Source organism: Salvelinus fontinalis, chromosome 4 (genome assembly GCF_029448725.1).
Source record: "Salvelinus fontinalis isolate EN_2023a chromosome 4, ASM2944872v1, whole genome shotgun sequence".
NCBI classification, from domain to species: domain Eukaryota; kingdom Metazoa; phylum Chordata; class Actinopteri; order Salmoniformes; family Salmonidae; genus Salvelinus; species Salvelinus fontinalis.
Genome location: NC_074668.1, coordinates 71723334 through 71742753, shown reverse-complemented (window position 1 = coordinate 71742753; position 19420 = coordinate 71723334). Strand labels below are relative to the sequence as shown.

Genomic DNA, 19420 nt, shown 5'->3' with positions numbered 1-19420 from the left:
GTTGAATGAGTGTTATCAATGACTGTTGTTGTGGTCAGAAATTAAATCACTTCAATTTGACTGCTGAAGTAAAAGCTGATATAACCTGAGCAATTTGCAATCCTGTGTTTGTATGTGTGTCTGTGCTACCCATAGACCTCACATTGTCCATTCCCCTCTCTCCTCACAGAAAAGCAAGGTCCGGAACGGAAGCGCATTAAAAAGGAGCCCACCAACACCAGGAAGTCAGGCCTGCCGTTTGGGATGGGCATGCCAGGGATCCGGGCCGGGTACCCCCTCTCTGAGCGGCAGCAGGTGGCTCTTCTCATGCAGATGACGGCTGAAGAGTCAGTCAACAGTCCAGGTGCGCGTTTGTTATGGATGCCACGTCTCTGAGGGTTCAGCGGGGGGTGGTGTGAAGGGGGGGTGCTGTGTCCCTGGTGCTTAGAGTCCCAGCCACACTTTTGCTCCATGCTTCATTAAAGAACAGACCACACTGCTTAATTAGAATTCAATTATACAAGATAACCCTCATCAATTTCCATTACTGCAGTGAAATGGACCTCCTCCGCTGTCTTAATCCACTGTTCTTTTCTGGGACTGGCTGTTTGTGGGAGATTTTTAGGCTCTAGAAGTTGGTGTCACATTCCTGTATGGTAAATTGTGCTGCTTTGTTTTAGGATGTAGCGTTCAACCATGAGGGAAATGAAAGTAGCTTACCCCAGGGATTGAGTCTGAGGGGACTAATAGTGTCATATCAGATCTGGGCCAAGTCACAGAATATCCAGACCTAGGCTTTTTGTTCATTTCATATCTGCTGTCATTAGATTAGTCGGATTTAGCATTTCCTCTTCAAGTGCTGTACTTACGTTCTGTCGTTAAAACATTGCGATTTAAACGTTTGGGAAACATAGGCTTAATTAGGCTATATTTCCTCTTATTAAGTAATAGAGCTGATCTCTATGGGTTAGTCATTATGTTGTGCTTCTGATTTGGGTTATACGTTTCCTGTTGTTTGTATTATTCGGCGGGTTGCTGCTGTTAAACAGCCGTGCCTGAGTTTGTGCCTTAAAGACAGAACCCAGACGAAGTGAGTTTCAAATGGCATTCAGGACTACGCTCTGCAAACTCAATAATGTAAATGTAGTTAAGGCATTGGTTTAAGCCACTAAATGTGATGAAATGAACTCCAGCAATTGGGAGTCTTGGAGTTCTCCTGATGTCTTGAGCAAGAGCGTCACCTACAGGCGATGGAGTTGTAACAATTGTTTTTCAATGAAATATTCTACACGGTTACATAATGGTACTGTAATATGTAGCCCTATGCTCATTTGGCTTATGTTTTTACTATAGAAATGAGTCATGCCAATTCTGTTTCTGTCCTGTTCTTGCAGACACAACACCAAAGCATCAGTCACAGTCAAGTCTGGGCCAGAAGGGAACGCCAAACTCCGCATCTAAAACCAAAGACAAAGTAAATAAGAGAAATGAGAGGGGCGAGACGAGGCTGCACCGGTCAGCCATCCGCGGAGAGGCACGCCGCATCAAGGAGCTCATCAGTGAGGGAGCTGACGTGAATGTAAAAGACTTTGCAGGTGAGTCGCTGCCACTACAGGCTGGTGGTCATCTTACTTTCTCTGCTCCTCCTCCTCGCTCTCTCTGCTCCTCCTCCTCGCTCTCTCTGCTCCTCCTCTTCTCCTCCTCCTCTTGCCTTTCACCTCATATCTCCATACTTCTGTATTACATTTTATATTCATGAAAATAGTGGCACATTTCTAGCTTCTCTAGCAATCTAAAATGTTCAGAATTGAGTGCTGTAATAATTTTGAATCCTACGTTTGAGAAACATTAGAGCCGTTCTTTAACTGTGTTTGGGATTCACAGGCTGGACTGCATTGCATGAAGCTTGCAACCGAGGCTACTACGACGTGGCCAAGCAGCTGCTGGCAGCCGGTGCAGAGGTCAACACCAAGGGCCTGGATGACGACACCCCTCTGCATGACGCATCAAACAACGGCCACTTCAAGGTAACTTCAGTGTAACGTTTGCGATTGCTCATGTAGATAGCCAACGGCCGTGTTTAGGACTGAGACAAATGTTTCGATGTTTCTTTGTAGGTGGTAAAGTTGCTTTTAAGGTATGGAGGGGACCCTCGACAAAGCAACAGAAGGGGTGAAACCGCGTTGAAGGTTGCTAACTCCCCAACGATGCTCAATCTGTTGCTTGGAAAAGGCACGTATACCTCCAGTGAGGAGAGCTCGTCAGGTGTGTGACATTTTATACCATGAGTAGCTCTGAACGCCTTCACTCTGCCATTTGTTACTTGTATTTTAACTTCCCTGCTTTTCTTTAACCACTGGGTGTGACAGATTTTTGCTGTTATTTAACTGTTATTTATTTATCTTCTTTTTTTTCCAGAATCCTCAGAGGAAGAAGATGCCCCATCGTTTGCCCCATCCAGTTCTGTTGATGGAAATAACACAGACTCAGAGTTTGAGAAGGGCCTGAAGCTGAAAGGGAAGAAAGGGCTGGATCAGCCTCTATCCACAACAACTACCCCCGTCAAGGACGAGTATGAGTTTGACGAGGATGATGAGGAAGAGCGCGTCCCTCCGGTGGACGACAAGCACTTGCTCAAGAAAGAGTTCCGCAAGGAGTCTCCCAGTGTCACTAAGGCTAGCGGCTTAATTTCAGTACCGAAGGGGGAGGTGGTCAAAACCTATTCCAAAAGCAACTCGCTCACACCAAAGAAGGCTGTTAGACGGATTCTCTCTGACAGCTCAGACGAGGATGATGGAACGTTGTGTTTCACACCTATGCCCACACCACGGCAACCAGCGCCACCTACTAATACCAAGGCCCGGGACTCTGCTACACTGAGCACTAAGCAGCAGAAAGAGAAGACTAAAGTTAAGAAGAAGAGGAAGAAAGAGACAAAAAATGTCAGTAAGGAGGTCAGATTTGGTAAAGTCAATGACAAATTCTGCACTTCTGACTCTGATTGTGGGGACATAGGGAGTGAGGATGATGAAGGCTCTATGAAGAGCTCGAACTGTATAAAGGACTCCACAATGAGCCTAAAAGAATCCTCTGCGTTCAGTACTCACTCTGCGTCCTCTTCTTCCTCTTCTCATGGAAGCATGAGCTCTCAGAAACTGACACCCTCGCTGACAGAGCATAACCCAAAGCAGTGGAGGACAGATGGCTGGAAGACTGTGTCATCTCCTGTATGGTCAGATGTAAGCTCTCTCTCTGACTCGGTTAGAACAAGGCTTTCCAGTGAGTCGGACTACTCCTCTGCAGACTCAAGTGTCGAGTCAGTGAAACAGGTGAGAAAGAAAGCACAGGAGAACAGAAAGAAAAACAATGTGCATACCAATGCACTAGACAAAAAGAACTCTGACTTTCACAAGAATTCCAACACAGACAGTACTGTCTCCAAAACAGATAAAGATGGCAAAGTGTTGAAAAAGCATAAAGTAAAACACAAGCACAAAAACAAAGAGAAAGAAAAGGCTCCCAGTTTAGTGCTCAATCAAGACATGAACGAGAAATTTGTTAAAAGCTTCTCATTTGATTTTGATGATTCAAGGCAGAAGTCACTCCTTGTTGAGACTGAGTCCCCAGCTGAAAGCAAGGTCAAGCTGTCTAAACATGAAAAAGAGCATTTGAAAAAGGAGGACAGGTTGTCGAAGGGCAAATCTGAGGACAGAGACTGGTCTTCTGGAAAAGAGGTGCAAAGAACTGCTAAGGAGGAGAAATCCAAGAAAACAAAAGAGTCCACCAAGGAGAAGCCTAGCAAGGAGGAGAGGGAAAAGCCCTTGAAAACTGAAAAAGAAAGGAGCCTCAAGGAAAAAGAGAAGCCCAAGGAGGAGAAACAACAAAAGACTCATAAAGAGGAGAAGAAGAAAAAGTCAAAGGACAAGTCATCTAAACCAGACAGGAAGAGCAGTGAGCAAAAAGAAGAAAAACATATTAAGGTGGATAAGGAAAAAAATGCCAGGGAGGAGAAGGAAAAATCGAAGAAAGAAAAGGTTCTGAAGGAAGAGCCTGATTATGAAGTCTATGATGTCAGTAACCGTTTTTTAAACCTAGAAGACACCAAGCTCAGTGCCTCAGATGACCACCATGACCGATGGGCGTCAGACCTTTCCTCTGACTGCGACCTATATGGAGATGACAGCTGGGACGCTCCTCCTGTGAAGGACTACAAAGAATATAAAGCAAGCAACACTGTAAAGCTGATCGTTGAGACTGACAAAATCGAGAGCAGAGACCGGAGGAAGGACAACAAAATCAAAGACAAGAAATTAGATCATAATGACAAACGGTCAGAAAAAGAGCCTACCTCCAAGAAGAAAGAGAAAGACTCTTCAGAAAAAATCTGTGACAAGAAAAAGGATTTGACCGAAAAACAGAAACTCAACTCCAGCCACTCGGTAGAAAAGGAGAAGAAGCGAAAGGAATCTGCAGATACTGTCAAAGAGAAGAAAGAGAAGGACTCCACGGACAGCAGTAGAGATCGAAAAGATTCCTATGAGTTCACTAAAGAAAGAAAGGACTTGAAAATCAAACAGGAGTCCATAAGAGACGATTATGGGAACGATGCCTCCATCAAAGAAATTGAAACTGTCAGCAAACCATGTGAAATTAGAGAGAGGAACCACTCTGGAAAAGAGAAGGAGAGAAAGGGAGATGTGGTGGAAAAGAGAGAAAAGACAAAAGCTGACAAACACAAGGAAAAGCCTAAAGACCGATCCATAGAACAGGATAAGGAGAAGCCTGAGAAGACCTCAACTGAGAAGCTTTTGAAAGAAAAAGACACAGATAGAGGCTCTAAAGACAAGAAGGAGTGTGCTAAAGACAAACACAAAGACACACACAGCAAAGACAAGGACAGGAAGATGTCTTCAGAACAAACTAAGGACAAGAAAGAAAAGGCTTCACAGGACAAGCATGCTGACCGGGATAAAGATGTCCTTGAGGTGAAGAAGGAGGATAGAAAACCTGAGAAAGTTAAACCTGAGAAAACATGGTACAAGATAGCAGACATTTTCACAGATGAAAGTGAGGATGAAGAAGACAATTACAATGGGGGTGTGGCCAAGTTAAGTGATTCCCTTGGATTGTCCGATTCTCACAGGAAAGACTCCACATCTGACAGGGATGAGCTTGATCACTTCCAAACGGAAAAACCCAGAAAATATTCTGCTGAGGCCAAACACACAACAGAAAAACAGAAAGAAAAAGACCACAAGAAAAAAGACAAGACCACATTTGATATGGGGAAAGAGAGGAAGGGTTCCTTAGAGAAACACAACAAAGATAAGAAAGATAAGGATTCTGTTGATGCAAAACACAAGGAACGCAAAGATAGAATGTCTGTGGACTCAAACCAAGAGAAGAAAAACAAACAGAAGCTGTTGGACAAGAGGGACGCCAATGAGGATAAGACCAAGAGTAAATATAAAGACAAGCAAGATCATGTTAATGACAGAAAGCCCTCAAAGGGTAGTGGGGAAAATGAAAAGTCGCTCTTGGAGAAGCTGGAGGAAGAGGCCATGAATGACTACAAGGATGACTCCAATGACAAGAACAGTGAGTTATCCTCAGACAGCTTCACTGATCAGGGTCATGAGCCAGTGCTCAGCAGCTACTATGATTCCTCCAACATCAGCCTTCCAGACATTACTGATGAGAGACGAGACTCATTCTCCATATCTAATCCTCAAGACAAGTTCAGAGAGAAAGAGAGGCACCGGCATTCATCTTCATCATCATCCAAAAAGAGTCATGAGAAGGAGAAGGACAAAGTCAAGAAGGAAAAGGGGGATAAACAAGACAAGATAGAGGAAATAAGAGAATCCTATGGACGCAGAGAAAGTCTGCCCTTCGAGAAAGAGCCTATGCCATTAGAAGCGGACCCTTACACATTTCCATTTGGGTCTAAGGGTGATAAAGATGAATTTGATAAGACGTTGGAGTTTGAAAAGGAGATGTCTAAAAAAGCTGACAAAGACAAAGTGAGTACTGTCATCAGTGATAAGATCAAGGACAAAAAGAAAAAAGAGAAACATAAGGAGAAAGTCAAAGAGGAGAAGCACAAGTACACGGATGGCTTTGGATCACTTAAACACTCCAAGGAGGATATCAAATGTGGAATAAAAGAGAGTCCTCAAATTACCAATTTGAAGGAAAGATCAAAGGAAGACAGTCCCAAATTTGATGTGAAAAAAGAGAGAAACCGAGACTCTTTGGACAAAGACAGTAGGGCGGACCATGTTAAGTCCAAGGTTAAAGAAGAAAATGAAAAAGTAATTCAGTCTAAAGACACAGCTCGCAAAGACAACCGTCCACGTTCAAAGCTTCTGGTTGATGGGGATCTCAGACTAACCAGCTTTGGGCAAATGTTAGGTTTAAAAGACCAGGAGATTGAAGAACGCCATAAGAAGCATAAGGAGAGGATGAAGCAGATGGAGAAACTAAGACACAGATCAGGGGATCCCAAACTTAGGGATAAAACGAAGTCCACTGAGGAAATAAAGAAAAATCGCAGTGAACTATCATCCAAAAAATCTAATAGTTTAGAATCTGCATTGAAAGAGAAGAAGCTCAAAGATATTGGTCTCCCAGCCCAAATTATGTCTCTGGAAAGAAAGCCACAACCCATTGACACTCAAAATTCAAAGGACTGGCTTGCAGGCCATCAGATGAAAGAAAATCTCCCTGCCTCACCTAGGCAAGATCAGAATAGACCAACGGGTGTTCCCACCCCCACATCTGTAATCTCTTGTCCCAGCTCTGAGGAAATCATGCAGACGCCACGGACTCCATCCTGCAGTGCAGAGGACTACCCTGATATAATGTTTGATGGGTTAGATTATCAGAACTCATCAGCCATGGCCATGTCTATGAATGCCTGCTCACCATCCTTCTTTGACAGGTACTCCAACTCATCACACACCTTCCAAGAAGGGACTTGTATAACTCCGGCTAAGAATCTCCAGTTGCCCCTTGTCAGTCGATCGACTTCGTCTGATGTTAGAAGACCCCTGGAAGATGAGTTCAAAGCTGAAGCTGGCAAGTTTCTACAACACATTTTGCCAGACGCCTCTGAGTTTGACTTGGCAGCCTCTCAGCCTCCAGAAGACAAGGCAGCATCAGTGGAGAGACTTGAATGCCTGTCTCCTCCTTACTTCTCACCTATTAGAATGCTGTCTCCCGGGCTGGAACTTGCCGAACCTGCACTAGATGGGGCCACCACAGCAATGGCTGGCACAGAGACCTGTGAACACCTACCTGAGAGTGTCTACAACAACTTCCTGATGAAGCCCTCAACGCCAGTCCACAGACCTGACCCACAGGAGCCATGTCTGGACATTGCTGCTCCACCCACCCCTGCACCTGCTGCTCTTCCTCCCCTGGATATTGATGACCTTTCTGAGCCTCATCAAAGTGAGCACAGTCTTATTCCCTCTGACCCAGTCAGTGGCAGTGAGTATCTGCCCCCTGTTGTGGAGGAGGAGGAGGAGGAGGAAGAAGAGGACTACGAAGAGGGGGAGGAAGAAGAAGAAGAAGAAGAGGAGGAGGAAGGGGATCTTGAAGAACCAACAGATGCTGATCATCATGCTGCTGAGGAGACGAGGGATGTCTGCTCATTCTCTCCTCCAAGGGTTGAAGAGCCTTTGAGGAAGGGCTGGGCTGAATCTCCTGAGAGAAGAGTTGCAGAGGTGCATCAGTTGACTCCCCCACATCCACCACCCAACCTGGTGGAGAACTCCAGTGATCATACCATCAGCTGGAACTCTGAGATGATTTTGAAATCTCCTCAAAGGACTTATGGGGAAATAGAGGCAGCTGTCTCCAAGATAACCAGCCCCTTCTCGCATTCAGACAGTGATTTGCAGCACATTACTGCCATACCTGGCCATCCATCAGTGATCCCTCCATATGCTGCTTACAGGTCTTATGTACCTGACCCTGACTTTGACGAGCAAAAAGAGGCTGTGGAGGACATTCCAATTTCTCCAGCAAGACCTGAAATGACACCCATGGAATTGGAACCTAACTACTTGACAACCACCTCATCCTCCACAAGGTTAGAGTCTTTCTTCACAGACTGCAAGCCAAACTTGGAGGATAATCACCAGATGGAATCAGAGCTTTCTTGTGCAATACAAGTCGGCAGACAAAACTCCCATGGCTTTACTTCTGAGAGCCATATGCCTCTAGCAGTAAGCAATGAGCCAGTGGTGCCCTGGACAGACCCATTCTCAGCTACAGTGGATGAGCTGGATGATCTTGGCCCTTTCTCTCTACCTGACCTCCCTTCTCTCTCCCTCCCGACCTCCCTGCCAGACAAGGAGATGCCAGAGCTTGACATCAGAGATGCAGAGCCAGCCGACTACAAGCCACCATCTGCTCATATAAGGCCTCCTGCTATTGAAACAATAGAGGGCGAAGAGCTTATGGAGGTTGACCTGCCTATCCTGGCCAAACCCCTGTGTCCTCCCGAGGTCCTAACACTCAATGATTCTGTGCAGGATTTGGTTGTGCCCTCACCAAAACACAATTTCCAACCAGAATTTGAGTCTGAGCCTCAGAATGTCCCTGAAATTAACTTAGTGAAAACACAGGTCTTCGAAAACAGAGCCACATATGAAGAGACTGATGAGAGCGATGGAAACATGTTCTCAGCTGTTGATACAGACAATACTCAGCATCACAAGCAGATGTCACTGACCGAGTCTTTATCAGTTGTAATTACTCCATGTATGGACTCCTTGACAACTGTTAAACCAGAACAAAGTGGGCAGGTATCAGATCCCATTGTTGGGCCAACTTGCAGTCCAGTCCCTTCAGTTCCTCTGCCAGTTGCTGTCACGATTTCTGGCACAGTCCATGTTTCAGAGGCTCTTGAGACAACGTCTAAGCTCACAGTCACTCTGACAGCGTTGTCAACTGACCTTCCCAAGAAGGTGGAGGAGATCCCACAGAGGATGACCAGAAACAGGGCCCAGATGCTGGCAAAACAGGAGAATACCACCACCACCACCACCAAAAAGCAGAGTAGTAGAGTAGTAGCAGAGAGTACAACCACCACCACTATACCTGCTAGCGTGATACCTCCATCTGTCCCTACCCCTGTCACCATGAGCATGGCTGTAACCACAACCACCCCTATCCCCACCCCTACCTTTGTCCCCTTTGTTGTTCTGGAGAAAGAAAAGGAACTTGTCACCACCATCTCCACCACACCAACCATTTCCACGGCTCCCCCTCCGCCGCCTCCTGTAGGGGTCAGCAAAACTAAAGGGCGGCCTGTGGAGGAAGAGGAATCCCAGACGCAGCATCCACGCAAGAGGAAATTCCCGAAACCGCAGGTTCAGCTGGTCAACACAGCCATGCAGCAGACCAGGGAGATGATTCAACAGACGCTGGCTGTCATTGTCAACGCCATCAAACTGGATGACATAGAACCCTACCACAGTGACCGCTCCAACCCTTACTTCGAATACCTGCAGATACGGAAAAAAATAGAGGAGAAGAGGAAGATCTTGTGCTACATCACACCACAGGCCCCTCAGTGCTACGCTGAGTACGTGACCTACACAGGCTCCTACCTGCTGGATGGCAAGCCTCTCAGCAAGCTGCACATCCCAGTGGTGAGTACCTCCCTTCCCCTACAAATGTTCACACTTCTGTTGATTCATAGATTTGATTTCATTACAATGATACACGTCAAGTAACTGCATTCTGTGACCTATAATAACCGCACAGCACATTTACAACAAAAGCTTGAACTTTGTTGCAATGGAAAGATTGGTTACATCATAACCTCAAATCATTGCCATGGTTTCTCAGATTGCTCCACCTCCATCGTTATCGGAGCCCCTGAAGGAGCTCTTTAGACAGCAGGAGGCAGTGAGGGGGAAGCTGAGACTGCAGCACAGCATAGAGAGGGTAAGAACACGGACTCACTGTACCCTCCCTAATATCTATCCATCTCACTTCTGAAGTCGCACTGAGAAGGAGTGCTTTGAACAATCCTTTGATGAATGTTCAAAGCTGCTATGTAATAGAAATCCAAACTGCAATATGCGTTTCTCCAACCAAGCAATCGTAAAAACTTGTGACATTTCACATTAACCTTATCAGTTTGCTCAAAAAGATTTTGAAGAAGTTGAAAGTCCAGTTCGGTTCCCCTCTCTCCAGTCTTATTGTATTGACTTTCTATATCTCTCCTTCCAGGAAAAGCTTATTGTCTCATGTGAGCAAGAAGTACTGCGGGTCCATTGCAGAGCGGCAAGGACGATAGCCAATCAGGCCGTCCCATTTAGTGCCTGCACAATGTTACTGGACTCTGAGGTGTACAACATGCCAACAGAGAGTCAGGTGCGTCTGTGGGTGGTAAAAAAGGTGGGCAAAAAGTTGACGGACAGGGCCATTCACATGGGATTTGTTTAGTCAGCTCTTCCAATTACTCTTAATATTTTATATACACTACCATTCAAAAGTTTGGGGTCACTTAGAAATGTCCTTGTTTTTGAAAGAAAAGCAATTTTTTGTCTGAAATAACATCAAATTGATCAGAAATACATTGTAGACATTGTTAATGTTGTAAATGACTTGTAGCTGGAAACGGCAGATTTTTTTTATGGAATATCTACATAGGCGTACAGAGGCTCAATATCAGCAACCATCACTCCTATGTTCCAATGGCACGTTGTTTTAGCTAATCCAAGTTTATAATTTTAAAAGACTAATTGATCATTAGAAAGCCCTTTTGCAATTATGTTAGCACAGCTGAAAATTGTTGTTCTGATTAAAGAAGCAATAAAACTGGCCTTTAGACTAGTATCTGGAGCATCAGCATTTGTGGGTTCAATTACAGGCTCAAACTGGCCAGAAACAAAGACCTTTCTTCTGAAACTTGTCAGTCTATTCTTGTTCTGAGAAATGAAGGCTATTCCATATGAAGAGGTGACTCCGGGATGCTGGCCTTCTAGCCAGAGTTCCTCTGTCTATTGTCTGTGTTCTTTTGCCCATCTTAATAATCTTTTCTTTTTATTGGCCAGTCTGACATATGGCTTTTTCGTTGCAACTCTGCCTAGAAGGCCAGCATCCCGGATTCGCCTCTTCACTGTTGACGTTAAGACTGGTGTTTTGCGGGTATGATTTAATGAAGCTGCCAGTTGAGGACTTGAGGTGTCTGTTTTTCTCAAACTAGACACTAATGTACTTGTCCTCTTGCTCAGTTGTGCACCGGGGCCTCCCACTCTTCTTTCTATTCTGGTTAGAGCCAGTTTGCTCTGTTCTGTGAAGGGAGTAGTACACAGCGTTGTACGAGATCTTCAGTTTCTTGGCAATTTCTTGCATGGAATAGCCTTCATTTCTCAGAACGAGAATAGGCTGATGAGTTTCAGAAGAAAGGCCTTTGTTTCTAGACATTTTGAGTCTAATCGAACCCACAAATGCTGATGCTCCAGATACTAAACTAGTCTTAAGAAGGCCAGTTTTATTGCTTCTTTAATCAGAACAACAGTTTTCAGCTGTACTAACATAATTGCAAAAGGGTTTTCTAATGATCTATCCTTTTTAAAAGGATCAACCTGGATTAGCTAACACAATGTGCCATTGGAACACAGGAGTGATGGTTGCTGATAATGGTCCTCTGTACGTCTATGTAGATATTCCATAAAAAAATATGTCGTTAAAAAAATACAAAAAAAAAAAAATCTGCAAATCAGTGTCCAAAAATACCGATTGTTATGAAATCGGCCCTAATTAATCGACCATTCCGATTAATCGGTCGACCTCTAGTTTCCAGCTACAAATAGTCATTTACGACATTAACAATGTCTACACTATATTTCTGATCAATTTGATGTTATTTTAATGGACAAAAAATGTGCTTTTCTTTCAAAAACAAAGACATTTTTTAGTGACCCAAAACTTTTGAACGGTAGTGTACATATAAAAAATCAAATCTGACATGCTTTAATTCTTGTCATCTTTAACTCAGGGTGATGAGAACAAGTCAGTGAGAGATCGCTTCAACGCTCGCCAGTTCATTTCCTGGATCCAAGACGTGGATGACAAATATGACCGCATGAAGGTAACGATATGACTGTACTTCATCTTTTATGGCACATTTGCTATGTGGTTGAAATGCGGGCTATCTGTGTATGGCAGTTGTATTTCTGCTGGTTCATAATGGCCTCTCTCTCTTCTCAGACGTGTCTGTTAATGCGGCAGCAGCATGAGGCAGCTGCCCTGAACGCAGTGCAGAGGATGGAGTGGCAACTGAAGGTGCAGGAGCTGGACCCTGCTGTACACAAGTCTCTGTGCGTCAACGAGGTCCCCTCCTTCTACGTGCCAATGGTTGACGTCAACGATGACTTTGTGCTGTTGCCCGCGTGACAGAAACATGCACTCGTTCACAGAGTTAGAGGTCAAATATCATCACTTTTCAAAGAGACATCAAACAGAACGTATGGTAAGGGCTAGCCGGTTTGAAGAGGAATAAAACCTATATATTATATAGAAAAAATTCAAAGAAAAAAAAACTTGCTAATGATTCCCTTCCATGAGAGGAGGAAGCATCTTTTTACCGGGGAAAAACACAACTTGCACTTTCATCCCTCAAGTTTTTATGCTTTTGTTCAGAATATAAAAAGCAAAACGGCTTTGCTTTGAAGCATCCAACACCACCTCCCTTTTAGGTGATGTTTGGGCAGAGAATAGGGGATAAGATATAGAAATATTTTTCTGGATTTTTTGGTCCCCGTAAAATCAAACAACAAAGGAACGCTGGAGAGGAGCCCTCCCACCATTCTGGATCATCTCCTGGTGGATGAGAATGAGGCACTACGGTGGACACAGAGCTCCAGGTGAGCCTTGGAGGAGAACGCAGCACAGAAGGGCATGCATGTGCGATGTGGTGGTGCAACATGTGATATCTGCGGGACCTCCAGCCTCTTCCTGTTGAAAGGACAGGAGGGTCTGTGTGGACGCTGTCTCTCTGGTCGGGACCATAAGGCCACACTCAGTCAGAGAGCTTCAGTCCCCTCTATCCACAGCCCACCACCACACCCGGTAGAATCAGCATCCTGCCCCGGAGCAGAGCAGAGTACAGCCAAGGGTCCATAGTGTGTCGGGGGTTAATGTCGGAGGGGAAGAGACGGCATCTTCCGGATCATTGCCTGGGGAGAGGAGTGAGGCAAAGAATGGGGATGAACCGGAGCATCCCCACTAGAGTCTGGTCACATGGTTCTGCATGCAGGAAGAACCAGCCTCTGACACTCTGCCAAGATAGGTAGAACACACACACGTTCACCTTTAACTATGACTGCAAATGGAAAAACAGGATAAAAGAATAATACAAGAATGTTGCGATTCAAGACTAAACAGATGGTGGTTTAGAGGAGAATATTCTTCGTTTTGTCTTTCTTTACTTGGGCATTTAATTGTTTCTAAGGAAGTGACTTGAAACACTACAGAGCCAATATTAGTTTAATGGGAAAAAAGAAAACTGAAAAAAAATTGTATTCCGTAAATTATGTACAGTTTATATATTCGTTAACCAATGTATTCTTGCTGCCTTCTAGATAATTTATTTTGCCACACATTACTGCACAGTTGTAAATAACGTATGTACTGTAACATCACTCAGTTAAGTGTAAAAAAATAAATGAATAAAAATTATCTTTGTATGTACAGTTCACTTTCGGGCAGCACTTTCCCCCTCATACCCATGGGCCAAAATGTGTACACGTTGTCAGTATTTTAAAGACTCCAGTGCACAGTTGTAATGTTCCCATCTATAGGTTTTGTCCAGGGCTGGTCAAAATGAGTTACCTGTGTTGGAATCACCACAACGTACATAGGTAGTACAAAACCCCACCGTTTTGAACAATGCCCAAACTAAGGGCCACAACTATAGTCCTCAGATGTAGCAAAATGGTTATAAAAGTATTTAAAGAATAGAATAGTTATATTAGTCATTGCTTTATTACACAATTATATCTGAAAAAAATCTAAACCAAGAAAATGCCTTTTTACAGTGAATATTTTTATTTACTCAGTGGTGGGCAAGTCAAACAAGGGGACATCTGGATTGGTCAAGGAAGAAATGCCACTAACAAGCAAAACCATCACATTATTTAATCATTCTGGATGGGATTTTATTTTTGTCTTCATTTTTTAAATTTCATCTACCCATTTAATTTGACTTTAATTGTATGTGTGGGTCTTTAGGAATAATATTCATCATGATGTTGGAGAACTTTCAGGCCACAAGACTTGGGATCTGACAGCCAACTCAATATTTGAAATCCTTAACTTTCCTTTTTGAATGTCACTGTCATAGGCATCATTTACAGGTTAACCGTTTTTCAGGCCACATCAGATTGGCATTGTTGTTCCTGGTCTCTTCCGTATACCACCTAAAACTACTGAACTAAAGAAATGTTTAGAATCTTAATTTTTAGCAAAGCTGTTTATCCACAAGATAAAGGCCACATTCCATATTGGTTTTAAAAATGTATTCTTGCTTTAATTATGGAATGTGTTAGCTTCCAAACTCCCTGGGTCCATATTTGCGAACATAAGATTTATTTTTTTAAGTAAAAATGTTTGTCTCAAAATGCACATCAGCCAATTCAAATCGTTGACGTAGTTGCATGTGATAAAATGCTCCATGTTAGCTGTTGCCATTACATAACCTGACACATTTAGCCCTATGCTAACCTGACCCGAAGGCAGTGATTATGTCAGGTTACAAATTCTGCATCGGCCAATTTCAAATCTTGACTTCGATGGATGTAATAGAACCCTTTTCCATGAGAGCATCCTTAACAGATGTCAACCGGCACCATCTGCTAATTAAAGTTATAAAAACACACATGAAGTTTCAACTGGACCAATAGCTCAATGTAGCGAGCCTGGCTCCTGGTCATTTTTGCCATTTGCAACTGCCACGTCTCAGAATGGTGCTTGTTGAACCTCAAAGCCTTTGGAGGTGAGGGGAGTTTAACATATGGAATTGTTTTAAGATGGTCATACCGTGGATTATTTACCTATTTGATTTAGAATTTTAGGACCCCTCTAGGTATGAAAAAATATATGAAAAAATGATTTGATAAAATATTGAATTTGGGCTTTACTACTATGCTATAGAAACAAATTGAATAACTGAATCGTAAATGGAAAAACAGACAGTAAAAAAAAAAATATATTCATAAGGATTAAGATTTTGAAGTGTCTGTCCTATATCTAGGAGATCAGGAAATGTGTATATATATTTTTTTTTTGGCACAAAACTACTTCCTTTTTTTTTTTTTTATATTACCGATACCGGGTTACATGTCCCGTGACAGTTGTGGGGGTTGTAGAGCAAAACTAAAACCCCATCGTGTTCTTGATAGTCTCATCTTCCCATAGTGTGGTCATATTAGTTTGTAGGCAAACCGTTTGTACGCTACAGACATTTTCGTGAGAAGACTGATTTTCAAAATGTCTCCTGGTCTGACAAACAGCGTTGTAGCTCTGCCACTTTCCACCGCAGATGCGGAAGGCCGACATGGTGGATGCAGTGGATTGAGATGCATCCCATGCAAAACAACTTATCTCTAGCTTAAATTGACAGGTTTTTATTTAGATTTTTTTAGGTTAGTTAGATTGTTGCACAGGTACGTTAATAGACTTAAGGATTTGAATAAAGTTTAGATCAAAGCTGAATCAATGTCTCGCAAGATCACTTAATGATTCATTAGTATTCTAAATAGGCCTAACATACCAAATATAATAGCATAGTATAATGCTACTGTTAGACCAAAAACACCACTTGTTTTTTTATTTAGGCTACAACATTGTATATGCATTGTAAAAAATCATCCACATCGTCACATATTAGTTATTTGAATCGAGCTTTGAGGACCACTAGTAAAGTTTTTTCCTTAAAGGGGCAGTGCAGTCAAACATCGTTTTCCTGTGTTTTATATATATTTCCACACTGAGGTTGGAATAATACAGACATGACGGCTATTTGACAAGACCATAACGCTCTGACTTTTTTGGGCCATTGTACGATAAACTTAAATGACCCTTATATTTTTTCCCCTGAAAGAACATGGATGTGTGTGAAACGGATAAGCAAAAACGTGTGATTATGTCATATACGAAAACATGCCTTTTGAATTTTGTCCAACGTGTGTAGCTAGTAGCAGCATAGTCATGGATGTGTCATGCAATATTGGGACGCTATACTTTACAGACCAAGTTGAACAAATGTAAACCTTGAATTTGGAGGCTTAAAATATTCCTCTGGTGGCCAAGTTGATCTATATTAAGAAATGCCATTGGTTGGTGGATGTAAAGTCTGAGATCTTTGATAGGCTGATGTGGAATTTGTTACAGGAAATAATCACTGCCAACTGGTCAGGTTAGCATAGGGCTAAATGTGCCAGGTTATGTAATGTGCAACAGCTAACGTAGCGTTGTCAAATGCAACTGTCAGCGATTTGAATTGGCTGATGCATATTTTGAGACAGAGAAAGTTTAAACTCAAACTTTTTCTAATGTTCGCAAGTATGGACCCCCTCTATTTATCTAGTTTTGTACAGTAGTGGAGATAAGTTTACAGTATAAGGTGCTGCTCTTCGAATACTCAAAGGGTGGGGCCAAAGTAAAGATCATCTGTGTAACATAGGTAAATTGTTTCTTTGACTTTAAAAGAACTAGGTTTGACTTACATGCCCATGAATGAGATCTTTTTTTTTATTTGCCTTTTTAATCAAATTCCTTTTTTTTTTAAGTCAATAATCCTTTCTATGACCAATCACTCTAAAAGCGAGTTTCATCATAGTTTATTCAGAACTATTTAGTGGACAGTGATATTAACAGGCAGGTAGTTTGTTTCACTTTAGCTTCTCAAGTGTAGGTGTATGTATTTGTCAGGGGTATCTGGAAGTTTTTAATGTTCCGTTTGATTCATATTCAGTAGGCCATCATACTTTGCTCTATTGTGTTGTTTACCATGCTAAGAGTAAGGCCTAGACTATTATAAAACTTTGACCTCCTCAATTTCATGAACCAAAAAGCAGACTAAGTTAACTCATACACAAAGGGGGGAAGAATGGTGAAAAGGTGATAGTTAAGGATGTTTCTGTTTTTTATCCAATTGGAATATTGATTTGTGAGAATTAATTGTTTCCTTATTTTTGGTTGGTCCTGATTTTTTATTTTATTTTTAGATTTTGTCTGTGGTCTGCACGTTCATCCTAATGGCAATATCAAGTGACATTTTGTGACTTTATGTACACACTTTCAACATAGCTGTGTATGATGTGTCTATTCAAGTGCAATGGGTGTTGCTACTCCAGTGTACGGGCAGTTGACTAGTTGTAGTCCTGGACATTTTGAAAAAGGAGAATCTAGTCATAAGGCAGTAAACGTATAAATAAATGTCATAGCACAGGTAGTCAGGGGCATGTAGACTTCAGCAGTTTGATTGAAGCCCTCAATTTTTTATTTGATGTATTTTTTTAGCGCTTTTTCTGCGGGGGAGAGGGAGTTTTGTCAACAGAATCCTCGTGTGTTTTAGATCAGAGTATGTTGTGTTGGGTGTTGTCTTTTTGTCTTGGGTTTTTTCTTCTGTACGAAGCATAAAACACCAGTGGCATGTCAATCACTTCTTATGAGCAGAATGTATACCGTTACTACACCCCCACACCCTCAATATTGTTTACAAGACATCAAGTGTGTTTCGGTTTCGTCTCTCTCACCTTAACGGTTTGAGCCCTGCCTTGATTTCTTTATTTCATCATTTATTGAACCACAAAGGCTTGAAATTGTGATGGCTAATTAGTGTCACGTCTAACCTCGGTATTCAAAGCTTGCAGCAAACATACAGAGCAATAGTTTTAACCATTCAAATTATTTTTCATTTTAATTTTTTTTGACATTTGGTTGATAAAGACATCCCCTGTGATTTTTGTCCAGACACCGGTGTCTCGTACTCGCGTCCAAATATTATTTCCAAGACACACCAGTGAAGGATAATTTATGTTAGGAAATGTAACAAACACCGGTCTCATTCCCATCTACCCCCTACAGTGAACCACTTGGCCATGCCCTAGATTACCCTGTGACCTCATCAGTCTGCAACAAGTTACCTCTACTGTTCATTTAATATTTGTTTATTTTAACTGGACATACTGTTATTTTACATAATAGAATCACAATTTCAAGCCTTTTTCTAGTTTTCTTTATTGAACAAGACAGTAGCTGATTCTTTAGAATGGGAAATGACTAATAAAGCATGGAGAACTACTCTTTAAATGGTGACAAATAACCTATTTATTATATTTCTGACACCTGTGGTATGTTTCAGTTAAAGGTCTCCGCTGTGTAAATTTTCCTCCTGTAATGCGTTGGAGACATTGTACATAGTTGTAAATAAATATCCCAGGACGTTTTGCACCCTCCTCTTTGTACTAGTCTAAACTTGCGTAGAATGTGGGGTTCTAACAGCAACGAGACAGTGCGCTCGCTGCAGGTGATGTAACAATGTAACTTTTTTTATTTGTACAATGTAGTTGAATTGTGTACATATTGTTGGAGCAGCTATGGGGGAAGGGCTTTGTTGATGCTATCGTCAGTGCTGTAAAAGATCCAGTACTTTCACCTCTAGCTGTATTGATTTCCTGCAAAAACAAAGGCGAGAAAAAAGAAAAAAAAATACTAAACTGATAAGAAAAATTCTAAATTGATATTTTCTACAGTTGCATGTACATAGAGCGCGAGAACTGCTGTTGTTCCTCAGAGATTATGTTCGTAAATAAAATTTTGAAATATTTCCTGTTTTCTGCTTTTACTTTGTCCTCATTCATACACTCTTAAATATGCCTTGTGTCATTCGGCAGATGGGCACATCTATTTTAGCACCATGCCAACACGCGCACACAGTTTCTGAGCCAAATTAGGAACTTTAACAACAGTTCATTTTTATTAATTAAGATTGGTTAGCACATTTATCACAGGCAAGTTAAGTTGATAGAATACCAATCAGTGTACACATGTGTAACACTTTACACCGATGTATACTTTATTTGGCAGGGACAATGTACAACAAATCATCAATCTGAGTAAGAGAAGGGATGCGTTGCACCAGATTTAGCTGACAGCTAATTTACATTTTAATTCCATCCCTATATTTAATCCCTAGTTTGTACCAAAGGCCCTCAAGGCAACATTCAGGCGTCTGTGGCACCAAAGTGGTCAACGGAAACCAATTAGAAAACTGTATACAGAGGTAGCGAAACACTGGAGCTTATCTTTCGCTCTGCTAGCAGGAGGACGCCTGGAAAAGTGTATGTTTAGGCTGATATTTAGATCATGAGGGGGTTAGACTTTTGAGAAAAACTTAAAGACCTGTGGG

General features: G+C 42.2%; 1 protein-coding gene across 4 annotated transcripts in view; it reads left to right on the top strand.

Moving 5' to 3' along the window:
• The window catches only part of LOC129854329 (ankyrin repeat domain-containing protein 11-like), a 159298-nt gene extending 140460 nt beyond the window's left edge, over nt 1–18838 (top strand). For 3 of the 4 annotated variants that reach the window (XM_055921259.1, XM_055921260.1, XM_055921258.1), the window contains 9 exons: nt 170–343; nt 1374–1574; nt 1864–2006; nt 2097–2244; nt 2398–9644; nt 9844–9942; nt 10231–10398; nt 12005–12097; nt 12217–18838. In XM_055921259.1, the coding sequence (XP_055777234.1) occupies nt 170–343; nt 1374–1574; nt 1864–2006; nt 2097–2244; nt 2398–9644; nt 9844–9942; nt 10231–10398; nt 12005–12097; nt 12217–12402 (8459 nt within the window). In that variant the 3' untranslated portion in view covers nt 12403–18838. The remainder of the gene's footprint in view (nt 1–169; nt 344–1373; nt 1575–1863; nt 2007–2096; nt 2245–2397; nt 9645–9843; nt 9943–10230; nt 10399–12004; nt 12098–12216) is intronic. The other variant, XM_055921261.1, reaches the window with a different exon arrangement.
• The last annotated feature ends 582 nt before the right edge of the window (nt 18839–19420 follow it).